The sequence below is a fragment of the Argiope bruennichi genome, chromosome 11, assembly GCF_947563725.1.
Source record: "Argiope bruennichi chromosome 11, qqArgBrue1.1, whole genome shotgun sequence".
NCBI classification, from domain to species: domain Eukaryota; kingdom Metazoa; phylum Arthropoda; class Arachnida; order Araneae; family Araneidae; genus Argiope; species Argiope bruennichi.
In genome coordinates, this window is record NC_079161.1 from 17832375 (window position 1) to 17848171 (window position 15797).

The 15797-nt window shown below is 30.8% G+C and overlaps 1 protein-coding gene across 5 annotated transcripts in view; it reads left to right on the plus strand.

Moving 5' to 3' along the window:
• Nucleotides 1–15797, plus strand: part of LOC129957204 (RIMS-binding protein 2-like) — a 388720-nt gene that overhangs the window by 125019 nt on the left and 247904 nt on the right. For all 5 annotated transcript variants that reach the window (XM_056069422.1, XM_056069421.1, XM_056069423.1 and 2 more), the window contains one exon: nt 15646–15757. In XM_056069422.1, coding sequence (XP_055925397.1) covers nt 15647–15757 — 111 coding nt within the window. In that variant the 5' untranslated portion in view covers nt 15646. The remainder of the gene's footprint in view (nt 1–15645; nt 15758–15797) is intronic.

Consider the following 15797-nt stretch of genomic DNA (forward strand, 5'->3'; position numbering starts at 1 on the left):
TGTTGTATTTTGCCTAGTTTTCGGATACATTTTGCGCATTTCTCTTTTTATTACGGAAAGCCTTGATTTCGGTTTATTATGGCAAGAAAACGCTTTGTCGGAGGAAGAATGTGCTTTTATTATAAAGGAACTAATAATCTAAAAAGGTAGCAATATGACGACGTTAGGAATTAAACTTGATTTTTTGAAAATTTCTTTAAAGTTAGCGACTCAAGAACCCCATCCTGTGGGATGATTCCTTTAGCATACGCTCCGTCCCGTGCGTTCGCCTAGGATAGAAGCCTCATGTCCATAAAGGGTTAAACATGATAGCACAGACCATACTTTGAGTTAAACGGATGAAATTTGATTCGTGGACTTTACGCCAAATGTGTAGATTTTGAGAAATTTTGGACGGGATCCATTCTTAAAGTTAATCTGGCTGGCTATTTAAGTAAACACAGAAGCAACAAAACGTATAAATTAAACAATGGCAGATAAAATTCAGTGTGCATAATTAGCATCTAAAATGTAGATTATTTAATTTTGAACCAAATCTGTTGAAAAGCTTATCTTCAACTGGTACGTACTTTAGAACGCAATGTAAACGCAATCATAGTAAACAATGGAACAACTTAAATGAATGAATTTTGACATTTCATCTTATTACTAAAATTTTACTGGCTTATGAAATTTAAAGCGAGTATACAAGTTTCAAGTTGTTCCATATCCAATAAGTAGGGAGTGAAATTCTTCCTTCTTGGAAACCCCCACTTTCAAATCTCATGGATCAAGGCACATAGAGATAATGATGAGAATGGACCTAAAACAGCGGCAAGTGCGAATCAAGATCGGAATCTGGTGAAGTTTCCAAGATGACATCTGAAGAACATCCTCCAAACCGAGATGATGACAAAATGGCAAAAAGAATGAGAAGAAGGCGAAACAGGTCCATAGTCAACATGATACTCAAAATTTCTGTCCACGCAGCCAACTGGAACAGAGCGGATGTCCTGTTCTTCACTGGACACTGCCCATTCCTGACATACCTACACAGATTCCATCTGGCCAACTCTCCTTGCAGTAGTTGTGGGGAGATAGAATCTCCAATCCACTACGCCACCGATGGCATGGTAACTCTGTCATGGCACACGAGAAAGCCACAAACAAGTCTCGAGGAAGAATGGAGAGTTGCAACGAATACCTTTTCTCGCGACCTTTCCAAGACCATTCACTAGCTAAGAAAAAAATGTCGCCAGTCAAAATCAGTTTAAATTCTTCCCTCGTAAACTGTAATATTAACCTTTTGCCCTCTGATGGTACCTTTCAGTCACCATTCAATACGGCGCATCATTTTGAGTTTTTATTTATTTTTCAATTTTTATTGTTAAAAACCCCTACAGAATGGTTAAGAGATGTAGATAAATTTTTCAAAGAAATTCAACTTAAAAGAATTATATATATTTATTTTTCAGAGCAATAAACAAATTTTTTGTATTAGGTGAATAATTACGCATCGAGTTGATGTTAATTATCCATTTTTATCATTTTTCATTTCACCTCCCCCTTCTTTTCCTTCCATCTTGTGCTCATCCGACTGGTTAGATAACTCAGTACAATAGACACCGGAGGCACATGATGGCGTTATGTTTGCGAAATTTTGTTATTTATAGGTTGACAAAAGGCATGTAAAAAAATATTTTAATATACTACGAAACAGAAAAAGTCCATGTGCAGAATTCCGAAGATAAAATTATGAGCACTAGTGGGTTCCACAAGCTGGCACAAGGTCCACAATCTTATGGGGGAGGGGAAATAATGATGTTCTTATTAGGGGTTATGCGAGAAACTTTCGTGAAGACAACTACCTCTGTTTTTTAATTTTAAACTTCTTTTAAGAGAAAAATAAGAAAATAAACCTTTAACCCATTAGCTACCATAATCTTCATATGGAAATTTTGAAATTTTACGTACACAATTGGGGGCCAAAAATATATTTCATTATTTAATATTGGATTTAACGAAACTGAATTCTCGTTTAGAACCATTGTTTCTGATTATATTCTTATGAAATACTATACAAAAATAAGTAATTTAGATGTTATAGTGAAGCTTTGTTATTTACTGTTTTCTTTATTGAAATGATTCATCATTTTATAATGGTTTACTTTTTTTATAAATATTAAATATTTTCAAAATAAAACATAATTTAAATATGAATATACTATTGCACAACTTTTTGTGCATATAATTTATCCAATGAGAAATTAGAAAGAAAGAAAAAGAAAAGAAAATGGACAATTAATGGATTAAGCAACTGAAGGCAAACTGCACTAAACTTGAAATTTCTCAGAAGTAAGATGCATTGTTATAATATTCTAATTCTCCGTCACATGTGTAATTTCAAATCAGCATTTCATGCTCTCGTGACGTTCATAGAAATGCGCGCATACACTGAGGAAAAATAATGTATTTGGATCATTGAATCGTGAATTATATGCCGGATTCACTACCTTTTCAAACATATTTGTATCATTTTATTGCAAAATAAGAAATCATTTGTATTCCTGTTCATATCACGTGTGTCCTTGCATCAGAAATTTGCAAAATCGAATGCGATGTCTTGGAATGATCATGCATTTTTTTGGAATTATTGATGTCCGCAACTGCTTGAATAACTTTCTGATGAATTATGTACATATTTAAAGTAGCTCCCAAAATCAATGAATCCTTTCCTCACTTTAACCGCTGGTCCGATATAGAGTCTTTCAAATTTTTATTTTATTTGAAAGCTCATGAACACTAGATATGTCATCTGAGGTCGTCTGCTTTCCAGTAACCTTTATTTTTGAGAAATAATGAAAAACAGAATTTTGGTGGAGGCTCCAACTTCAATAACCATATCAATTTCGCCAGTTTTTTTGTAACAGCTAGTTGCATTTGGCCATCAGTTGGTATGCTGAGTATATTAATTATATTTAATTTCAACTAATTTCAGTTCAGTTGTAACTTCATCTAAATGATTCCGTTAAATTATCAAATATTAAAATAGTGCCATTTTAATTGCCCTTCATATGTTTTGTTTGTTGTATGCATTAAATTTCCTGATGAAGACCAATTCTATGACATCGTAGCGCTATGAAAAACACAAATATCCGTTTCATATATCTTATAACTTCCGCGATATTGTAGATTTACTTTCTTGTTGTAAACTACATAGATGTTAAAGAGAGTCCTTCCTTAGCTTTCAAGAATAGAAGAAAATTATGTGATTAAGTATTTGAGGAAACAATGAAAATGGTTTGAATTTCAGCTCTACAATATAAACTTTTGTCAAAAAAAATTAAAGCAAAAAAAAAATGTCGTATGCATTTAAAACAAAAAATATTTTTAAAAAATTCCAAATATTTGGGAAAATTTGTGACTATTCAATTATTATCAATAATATATAATATTTGAAATGGTGTAAGAATTTTCCGCAACAATATTTTATGAAATTATCACGAAAAAACGTCAAAATTTAATTTAATTAAAATTTTGACTAATTAATTAAAATTATTAATTAAAATTCTGACTCGTTTCTAAGTCGAAAATATTGCTCTGAAGTGCAAATTCCAGTCTTTCGGCAAATTTGGTAGCTACACGTGAAACACGCATGTTCATTATTATTGGGAATTAATTTCGCTGTTTTATAATAGCGCAGATAACCTATTAAAATATTCTGCTTATTGTGCAAATATAATTAAAAATAATGCTGTTCGGTAAATATCATAATCTAAATCTGTTAACAGACATTTAGCAGACGATTCCTTTTCAGACATTTTACTACTACTATTTTTATTTCGGTTAAAATTTTATTAAAGATAAAAGCAAACGATTTTTTCTTTGATAAACATATTTTATTAATATTATTTCGTTTATTTTTTGTATAATAGCTGATGATCCACTGTAAACCTTCTGGAATCTGGCAATGGTTTGTAATATATGCTGTTAAATTGAAAGAATAAATAAGCCGATGGAATTCTAAAAGGCTTGGAGTATTATTTTAGTTTTCAAGAATTTAAGGTGCTCTGCAAGCTATAGTTTGAAGCTTAAGAAAACGGGCAGTTTTCTAGAAAGCATGCGAAATTGTGATTTATTCTGTTGTAATGAGACATAGCTCATCAAACTTAGTTGTCCTGACTGAATTAAAATTAATATGCGGGTGAACAGCTGGTCATTGAAGAAGGCTAGTTTTTTATAACAATTTAATATTACCTGATAAGTTGTATCATAGTTTTTAAGACATGTTTTTGCAGCTTATGCGTTATTACTTGACATCGATTAATTTGCTTTCTTTAGTTATATAATTTTTTTTTTTTTAAGTTTATGAGTTTACCTTGTCTTCCCTGTATACGACTGCAAAATGATACTAGTTATAATTTGCGATAACAATGATTGTGTTGTTGTGTGTTATACTGCTTAATGTTCTCAACGTAAAACATCTCTTAAATTATCCACAATTAACTTTTAACTTTGCAAGTGTAAGGTTATTTCTTGCTTGTAAAAATGGAATTTTGCAAACGATTTTTCATTTCTTTCCCCTGATATGCTAGACTTCTGAAATTTTGTACATTTATAATATTATCATCAAGAATATATATTTTGTTATGGATAAATTGAATATCAACCGGGAGAACTGTAGTTGATGATTTTATCCAGGGTAAAGAAAAAAAAATGGGGTAAGCGTCTCAAATGAATCATTAAGCGGATGAAGATTTGATTTAAACCGAAACATATGTCAAATTATCATCTAATAATGAAATCCATGTAAAATACTTTATTTTAGATTGAGTCTTGTACTAAAACTTTAAAGATTCTTTGTTTTGTTTTAATGATTATTACGTATTTTCATAAACCAGCTGCTCCTTCTCCTATGAAATTAATATTCATTCAGTCATGTCGCCCAGTCATGATAAGCTACATCTTATCTCTACAAAAGAAAATACTGTTACGGCAGTTAAACCAGTTCGATGGTGGTTAATGGTACTTTATTCCTAGTAGAAAACGAAACACAAGTAGCTAACAGGTGGCAAAAGCACAATCGAGAATTCTACCGAGAGCAATGATTGTAAACACCAATTTAAGTAGTTAGCTAATCACTAAATAAAAAACAACACAGCGCAGCTAGAGAGCCGTCTTCGAAATCAACACATTAAAGAGAGAATTAATGTTGGTTCCATCATCTTCGCTTATATAATCTCCGTGATATGATATAGAATTTCTTTAGATTCTTAAATCTCAGCTCCTTATAGATATCACCGTAATTCTTGAATTTTCTAGAGTCTTCATTTTGGTTGAGATTATTGATCTGATCAAGATCATCTTCTGGAATCGATCATTGATCTAGAATTCATGAATATATGCAAATCTATTTTCCTTACTATGAGACTATAACTGCACAGGGAAAGCAGTGTTACAAATTTCTGACAATAGTATGTTAAGTTAGCTTTATGTTATTTGCTTAATAAACCTGGAGTATTCCGATTGGTGAGCTATGTTTGCAATGTGGGCGACTTAATTATCAAAATCAGTCCAGATGGTGAGACAGAAATATTCTGTTAAATGTTTTCCTGTAAAAAAAATGTAAAATTAGAATTTGTCTAATATCTAAATTAGAGTTTTTGAGATTCCTTTCAAATATAAAGTTGGATGGGAACAAGAGACAATTGATGACAAGCCTAGAAATCATGAAATTTCATATAGTGAAAATTAGCGAAATCGGTTCTATAAATGTGAATGGAGTCGGGTTTCAAGATTTTTATTTATAGAACATATACACTGAATGCCTTTTTTAGATGTTTATAGAAAAATGGAGTATGATATGTGTAGTTTACCATTAATGATGTATTTTGTAGAGATTATGAGTTTTCATATGAAATAAAAATTGGCGAAATCGGACCTATAGTTGGGGAATGGGAACTAATTTTTTTTAGTTTTGTCAGTTTTAAATACATAGCTTAGTTTCACTCAATTTTCCCATCCTTTATCGGATGTTTTCATTGTTTGAAAACTATTTCATTTTCCTAACCGCAATTCTGTTCGATCTTTCTCCCGACGGAAAGGGTTCATTTGCTCTTCTTGTTGATTTCATTTTATGGGCGAGACGAGAAGATCATTCAAGATAACAGCCGACCCTTGTAGACGGTTTTTACGACGGTTACAGTTATAGAGCGAGGCGTCTACCAGAGATTGAGACAAAATGGATTTCGCAGAGTAAAAAAAATTGAAATTGTTTTTCGTCCTCCGACAAGACCAAGAGAAATCAATAAAAACACAAATCAGTCCGAAACCTAGGTATTGATAAAAAGTCTTTGTTAAAAAAACAGTGATATATTCTGAGTAACTTTGGAATAACTTGTTAAAGTTGAAATAATTTGTACTTTCAAAAAATTGTTTTTCAATTGTAGTCTCGTAAAATAACGAAAACTTTTCGGATTACAAAAATGGATATTGGATATGGTTTGAAAAACCGAAATTTCGTAGGTTGATTTTTAAACCCTATGCAATTGATTTGGCACAATTGCCTTAGATAAATACATAGACTCAGACTAATGCTTGATTAAAATTATGAAATTGATGATTGTCCTAAAATAATGATATTCAAAATTTCATAATTTGATCAGATTTAATCACTAAATATAGAAACGTTTTTTTTTTTAATTTTGAAATTGATGTGTTAAGAATATTTTACTTAATATAATTCCTTGTGAAAAAAAATTATATTAAACCTAAACTTCATAATTTTTTCAGAAGTACTTTTATTAATTGAAATAAAAATAAGATATTATTTACGTCATTAAAAATTCTTTTGGAAGTAAAATTAATAATATAATTTTATGATGAATCAGAGGCATATTTATTGAATAGTTCTTTGAAGTAATTGCATAAATTATCCATAAACATTTCAGTACGCATATTACGTCAAAGCTGAACGATTCTATTTTCTGTGTTCATCGTTTTAAAAATGTGCTAGGTTTCAACAAAAGAAGTTTGTTTCGATTGAAGTTCAATCATTTCCCCTTCAATTTCAAATTTTACGGGAAATGATCAAAAAATTTAGAGAGTCATACGGTTTAATGAACAGAACGGCTTAAGGCTTCTATAATAGTGCGAGTTATGTGCCTATCAGAGTGTTTTGCTGAAAAAGATATTAAGAGACCCAGTTACATAAAATATTGAATTAAAAATTTTAGAGAACATTAAGCTCGGCAAAACAGTTGTTCGGCAAAGGCAGGCATAAAAATACTAGTATATATAATAAATTTTATGAAATATTATACATGGATAAAATTCTTTATTACAATTGTATAAAATCTCGTTCTCCAATTTTTATAAACATGAAAAAAAAATAGTTAAATTTATTTATATTATAAATTATGAATTTGTTAGATTTTTCAAGTTCCTTGATATTTAGTATTTAAAAATTTTTTATTTTAAGGTTGATACAAAGCAGATCACTTTAATTTTTGAATCTATTGTAATGTCCTGATCTAGACTGATCAAATAACGAAGCAGAATTTCCAGACAATTCTTTATTTTACAGCCCTGTATATACAAAGAACAACTTGTTCTAATCTTGGTTAAATAAATATTTACACCTGTGGTAGGATATGCAACAGTCAAAGTCAAAGGGTTTCTTGAAACTCAGTTGGTTCACGGACTCCGAACTCGTGGGCGTAGTCCAACAGTCCGCCTGCAATTCGTTTCTTCTCTTCCCTAAAAAAAAAAAAAAAAAACTCCGTACTTTATTTCGGCGACAATCTCCACCTCTTAATTTACATTGGTCATTTGAGCTCTCTTTCGGCCAATCGGGGTTCAGAAATATGCTCTCTCAGCGGCGCCAGTGGATCGTGGGAAGGTCCTTTCACAAAGAGAAACATCTAGCATCCAGATGTTTGGACACCCCTTTCTCTTTGAAGGTACTACCAATACCTCTTGGACGAGGAATTCCACATGTGGTCTTTGACTGTAGTCGCTAATGAACAGATGCGAGACCACCCAGGTGAAAAGATCCACCTTCTGGATATCTCGAGGAGTTTAGTAAGTAACAGCGACGACATAGCTGGCTGTAAATGTCTTATCAGTACTGGGAAACGGGGAACGTTAAACTATACTTGGAATTTACGCGAATTTTAGAGTTGTTTTATTCGGAATTCGTTTTTTTGGGAGTATTGATGCGTGGTTCCGAGTTTGAAGATTATTTCATTGCAATATATATTCGATTTGATAGTAGAAATAAAACACTTTGAGAAATGTTTTTATGCTATTTCATAATGAAAACTATTAATTCGTTTTAAGTAGTTGTGACTTACGGCACTTTAAACACCCACGATTTAAGCCGAGTAAGCGTCTCTTGTTTTGTCAGTAGCGCAATCTAGAGCCAAAAATACGACTTAGCTACTTCATGTGTCACATTCGCTTGCACAACTCCTTTTTACAGGGGGGGGGACATTCACACACCTCACACATAGAACACAGAACAACCATGACCAAACCGAGATGCCCAGATCACCAGATGGCGGGGAAGATGCGCTACCCCTATGCCAGGACGCCGGTTTATACAGTTGTTCTAGCTTAAAAGCCAGATCAAATTTGTCCATTTAAAACATTCCATACGGCTCAAATCCAACAAAAGAATATAAACCTCATCCTATGGGCAAAGTGACTTTCAGATATTTCTGTACAAATGTGGCACGGAATTCTGTGGCCGGCAATGAAATTCCATGACGCTGGTTGAATGAAAGATCGGGTAATCATCTACTTCAAATCTGGTAACTTTAAAGGATGCTTTTTAGCTTTTTATAATTACATTAAACTAATATTTTGTGTAAATTTTAATGTCATTTCGGGCCCAGTGGATTTTGGTAAAATAAAGCAAAAGATAACATTAACTGCAATCATATTAAGGGATGCCCTTTTGTATATATTAAATTTTTCTTCGGATATAAAATTTATTTGGATAAAAAAAACCACATAATTATTTAAAAATGAAATTCCGATATTTTCCCCCATATATTGAAATATCTATATATTAATATTTTTTGTAGAATCTTTGAATTTATATTTTTTTAAACGAATTCTATTTATCGAATAAAATTTCTGTATATCGAAAAAGGAGAATTTCGCATTGGAAATTATATTTATCGAAAGAATAAAGCGGTCCTTCATTTTGCTCATAAAGAAATATAATAAAAATTAAGATGAACAAATTATTTCATCGGTTATTTGTGAGAGAATTTCTCGGAGAACCAGAAATAGTTTACAAGAAAAACAGCTAACGAGTGGGTCGTTATTTTTCTTAACTTCTATTCTACGAATCATTTTCCGAATTTAGCGCTAGAGTTTGACTGAGAGTTCAGTTTCAGGATTCTAATTTTGAATATAGCCGAAAACGGGAAATCTTTAAATACGATACATTCAGTTTAATAAAAAGCGCCATGCAGAATCTTGAAAATGGCAAAAAAAGTTCTATATTTCGACAAAAATGATTTCATAAAATTTGAAAAATAGTTATTTATGTATTTTAAAATATAAATTTCTTTGATAGTTTAATTCTTATAAGCCTTCTTTTAACTCTAGAAAAAAACTAAGCGTGTATAATTATTGTTATAAAGTCGCGTTTGACAACCAGTTTGTTTTTTCAACAACCATACTCTTTTTAATTATACGATAGATTTAGTAAAAATACTAATTTCACGCTAACGATTAATATTTCGTAACTATTGTACGACAATGCCACGCAAGTAGTCCTCTGAGATTGCCCCATTTTTCAGACAGTATGCTACAAAGTTTTGGTGTGACTATTTCAGCTGATTTAAATAAAATTCTGATGAAAAATTAGCTTTGTTTTTGTTATTGAAATAATTGCTTATGAAAATTCTTAATTATTTTATTAATTTTTTTTTACCCACGAAATTTGAAGTTTGAAATGTAGTAGCTCGATTTTATTTTCTTATGTGCAATGGGACACATTATTGATTTATTTAATGAGGTATCTATATCTGATGATTTTTAGTATTTTTGTTTATCTGTAGTTTTTATATTTTGTAAGCACATAAAAAGAAATTATTCCAGAACTTTATTTATTCATAAATGAGACAAACTAGATGAAATTTGGCATGTTAACCCTTTTATTACGATTGTAAATATCTATCAAGTTTTCATAGAAACACGATTATGCAAAATATGTTTATCGATTGTTTTTTATGAATTCTTTAGGTCGAGACATAACAACTAGATAGATGAAATTCGGAGAAGTTCCTAGTAATTTATCTGTATCAAATTTTAGAATAAACATTGCAGTGGATTAACTATTCTGTCTACGCTTATATCTAAACCTTACTCAAAAATGCTAGTTTAGCATAGTATAGCATACTCAAAAATCTAGATAAATGAATTTCAGCTGATGATTTTTATAAACAAAAATTTTGATGTTATATTTTGATTTAAATTTCACAAATATAAACTGTTTGTTCTTGTGTGAAGGAACGCTACAAATGTAAAACATAACAAATTGTATAAGTGAAATGTGATCATAAAATTGCAATCACAGGTGTCTTCTAAGTTTTTCTTCATAAAACGTAGATCCAAAATACTTTATATTGCTTAACAAATTGCATGTAGAAACTTACTTTTGTGATTTTTTTTTTGTTACTAAAGGGTAGGTCACGTAAAAGTACATATTTGGTAGATTAGTGCTATATTGCTTAAAAATGATTTTACACCATTTGTTAAATTTTTGCTAGAAATATTATGACTCAAACTTTTTTTTACATCATTTAAAAATTCAGTTGACCATTTTTTAACGTTATCAACTTAAGTATATGATATTTTAAAATTATTTTTGGCAATTCTTTTCAAATATTTAATACATAATTTTCCGAATGATTTTTCATTAAAGAAATGGAATGAAGTCATTTTCGTTAGTCATGTGATTTTCTTCAGTTGTTGAAACATAAGGAGGATAGATTTTATTAATTAACCACGTTTTTAACATATGATATCAGAAGGGCGAGTAGCATTAACGCAGAAGATAACGTCCATTTTGCAATTAGTGGTCTAGACATTTTAAGATTTAATGGCTCTTTATTCTTGGTAATAGGTTTTAACTATTCCATTTAATAAACTCTTGTTTAGAGAATTATGAATGTCAAGATATGAATAATGTATTTAAATGAAATTAAGAACAATCAATATTTCCGACAGACCAGTTAGTCGCAAAATCGGAAATAACTGCGAAATGGAGAATGTTATTTTGGATAGAAAGTTGCTTTATTTCTTTCTTATTATTTATTTATTATTTATTTCATTATCTTTCTCAAAAAAAAGTTATATTTATTGCAGACGATTCTTTTTATTTATCTCACAATTCCCTTGTTGCCAAAGTTATCTTACATTTCTCTCCATTTTTTTAAACTGATTAAACTCATTTCGAAAATATAACAACTTCCATCATTAAGCAGTTATATAATTTCAGTCTCAAGAGATGATTTAAATATAAGTATATATTTCCAATTCTATATCTTATAGAATTTTGATTTTATTATTCGAAATATTTAATATTATCTGAAAGAATGTCTGTCAAAAATGTCTTGACTTTCTGTTTGTAATTAAATAATATTTTATGATTAATTTTATAATCATTGTTGAATTGGAATTATAAGTTTTCTACTGAGCGTAAAATGTGGCAATTTTTTTTCATTTGACATCCCTGTTCATTTCACTTCGGATCCAGACGCGAAGATCGTTTAGGATATCTGCCGACACTTGTAGAAGGTTTTACGACATAGGCAACAAATAGAGGCGCCCGTGGAATGATCTAGTCGAATGGATTTTACAGTAAAATAAAAATAAAAAAGAAACAGAATTGCATTTTTTCGCTATTTACTTGGCGAGAAGTGGAAAAAATCGATGAAGCACTTTTTAAGCCAATGCTTGTGTTAAATTTCACTGAAAACTGTAAAAAATATCAATACAAGGAAATTTTGTTGCAACTTTTTGGCAAATATTACCTATCAAAATATTGGTTTTGTTACTGTTTTGTTATCTGTTTTCTCTAAATTTTAATTTAATATTGTTTATTCGCATATAATATATTACATAGAAAATATTGTAGTTAACTGTTTCAGCAGTTTTTCTAATAGATTTTCCACGTTCAATATGCAAATTAATAACTAATTTTCGAAATTCAGGAGAAGTTTCTTTACGTTTAGCATTCATGGCTGCACAGAGCTAAAAAACACAAAAATTCCAAAACAAACTGGAGAGAAATACTGCAGACGATTTTATAAATTATTGCCAATTGCTTTTGAGTAAAAATAAAACCACCAAAAATATTTTTATTGCTTATTTCAGACGATTTTTGTTGCATATCTAATGGTGTCCCATCACTTATGTGAGCTATGTTTTGCTCCGTTCTAAACAATTGTATTTTTATTAAATTAATATTTTAATGTTTTGACAAAATGTATGTTATGTAATAATTGTTACTAAATTTAAGTATGAAACACACCCACAAAAAATTTGTACATGTTTTTTTAAATTTATTTTGTTACAGTTTCCTTTTGTAAAGCACAAGTGTCATATCACTTTTGTGAGACACTGTATATCGCCAATTTTTTATCTGTAAGTGTATGGATAACTGCAATTTCTCCGCAGATAAGGATATAAATATACATTTCTGATCCCAAATTAACCATATTCAAAGCTCTATATGTAATTTTTCAATCTCTTTCATTTTTATGAACTTAGAAATAGAAATACTGAGTGAAGAGTGGTTGAAATTTTCTTTTCCTTGCCTCTCCGGATAAAAAATACATATCTTCGTTTTCCCTTCCTTTTATCGCACTCGAAAATGTTTGGTTATATCTAGCAACAAGCAGTTTTGACAATGCATTTCATATATCTTTCTTCAGGAGAAATTATGAGGAATTTTGAAGCAAAACTCTCTCAGTTGTATTATTTAGTTGATAAAAAAACTTAAATAGTGATAAATTTCTTTTCCATGTCATGAATAACACTATCTGATCAAAAATACTCAAACATTTTCAAATTCGCAAAACGTTTCGAATTTTTCAAAAAGGACTAAATAAACTGCCTCTGAACTTCTATTATGTAAATAAATTCTTCATCCCACATTTAGAGGTTCGGGCAGAACTGAAGTAAATATTCTATGCTAAATCCGTTCCATAACAAACAGATAATACGTTATAAATTTTATAAAAGTTTTTATTTTCTGTGTGCAATATCTACATGAATGTTTTGTAAAAACTAGCTGCCTTCAGCGATCAATTTGTTCAAACAGATTGACGTTTTAGGCTGCTAAATTGTTTTTAATATATTTAATCATTCATTACGAAATATAAGTCCTATTACGGAGTCAATGATCAACAAAAGTAAACGATTGAATGTTATGATGAAATTCAAACTCATTATCAAAACATTGAAAAACGTTGTATATCAAACGGAATTAAAAATGTTATTAAAATTAGGAGAAAATGTAGAAAATAGAATTGATATCACTATAAATGTAATTTTTGAGTTTTAATAATAATGAAAAAAATTGAGAATTGTTTTAAAAGATATTTATTGGCAAGTCATAGCAATCACCCATCTGATGACGATTAAGCCTATATTTGCGATTCATTCAATTTTCTGTTTGAAATTTCCTGTTTCCTGACTTCTTTTATATCTTCGTTCCTCTGACTGAATGGATTTCTTACTGACACGGAAAATCTTTTCCAGAACATTTCTAATAATATTTTGTAGTTCCATTCGAAGCAGCGAATTGCAACTGTAAAAACATTCGATAAATGCAATGAAACGTTTCAGTGAGCTCAGGTGACGTTCTCGTCTTCTGACTGCATTTCAATATTACGAAGTCCATTCCAAGGTAGCTCTAGCGTTGCTTTAAAATAAGTTAGTATAAGTAAATCTAAAGGATACTTTAGCCTAAATGTCTTTCTCATATGTTCAAATAAAAATGTTAACCCCTCCCCCTTCCGTTCCGTATTAAATTATAGACTATGGATAAGGCCGTGAAATTTTTGTAAATATTAGTTATGAAATACAATGTTTAGCTTGAATATAGCGTTTCTACTGAAAAAAGCGTAAATTATTTTAAATTTAACACTATTGTTTTAAATTTCAGTTACTTGGTAGTGGTAACCGAGAGCAGGTTGGAACCTATAGCATATATATATCAAAAGGAATAAAAAGAATTAAAAAAATTTTAAAGTTAGTTACAAATGCTGCTAAAAGGTGCCGCTGTATGCTACAGTTAAAGCTTGGAATCCGATAAAAAGTCTAAATTGTCCTTTGCAAGCATTCATTTTTCAACCATATAGCAATTGATTCAACAAGTGCGTTTTTCGTAGAGCAAAGCTGATGCAGTGGTCATCCTGTGTCAGCACGCACAGGATGAACGCACATGTGTTGCAAATTAACTGTTGAAGCTCATCCAGTGCTGCAGGTTGTTCCGGGAAATAGTTCCTTTTATTGTATCCCAAAAAAAGTAATCACATGAAGTAAGATCAGGAGAATATGGAAGCCAATCCATGGCTGTTTCAATAAATATAAAATAATTAATAAATATGAATAAATAATAATTTAATCTGTTTATAAAGGAAATTTTTAAAAAAAAGTATTGTTGGAATTTTTACCGCACGATTTTGGTAACAAGACAAGTTCCGTAACAGACAACTTCAGTTTATTCCACATAAAAACACGAAGCACAAACATCAAAACACATCAGAAATCTACACAAAGATGACGCTTATAGAAATCAATAACATACGCTCAAACTATGTACTAATTAAATATTAATACAACACAGTTAGAGAGTCGTTATGAAATTAATACCACCAGGAGAAAATTCACACAACGGGCGCGCTTTAGCTCACCCATTTTTCTCCGTGACAGAGTATCGAATATTCGAGAAGAAACTACGAATCTCGTGTCCTAATAATCGTATCGCTCATATTCATGTGCTTTCGAGAATCCAAGTCTGTCACCGAGCCCAGAAGCCATTGATACGGCCTCTGTTCTGTATTCATTAAATATCTATGCAACCGTCTTCTTTAATGTAGGATTAACTTCGCAATAAAACAATATACAGATTCGCAACAGTACTGTCTAAATATGTGAGAAAATCGAAAGGGATTATATCTTCATGTGAAGGGATAGACAGATAGGCAAACATCCATAATATAGATTTCGTTCAAAATATGGCAGAAATCTACGAAAATGGTGTTGAAATTACATATCAATATAAATATTCCCAACTGTTTTCTTTTAATGCAAATCCTTTTCGCATTTTGTCATTAAGAAAACTTAAGTACACAAGAAAAAAAAGAAAGAAAGAAGGCATTATATAATGTGCATTTGCACTCTGGCTTTGTTTTGGTCGCTTTGTGCTCATTTACTGCTCGATCAATACAATTGTCTTCTCCATTGGATTAAGGCACTATTTTTTTCCACTAACATAATTATGGAATGCTAGAGTATTATCGTTGCTACCCTTGCTACTCGAGTGATTCGATTACTGCTCTTCATTCCCGGAGTGAGGCACATTCACTTAAGGCTGCTTTTGCCCTTCATTTATTTATTTTTGTTCTTTTAATGTAGAATGAAAATGATGGAGGTAGAGATGGTGCGGCAGAGGACCATCACCAAGACCACTAAGGAACTACAAAGGGAGCGGAGGAGTAATACCACTTGGCAGAAAGAAAAAACAAAGGCAAGTGGTTCTTTGCATCGATCCGTTTTATCTTGTTATG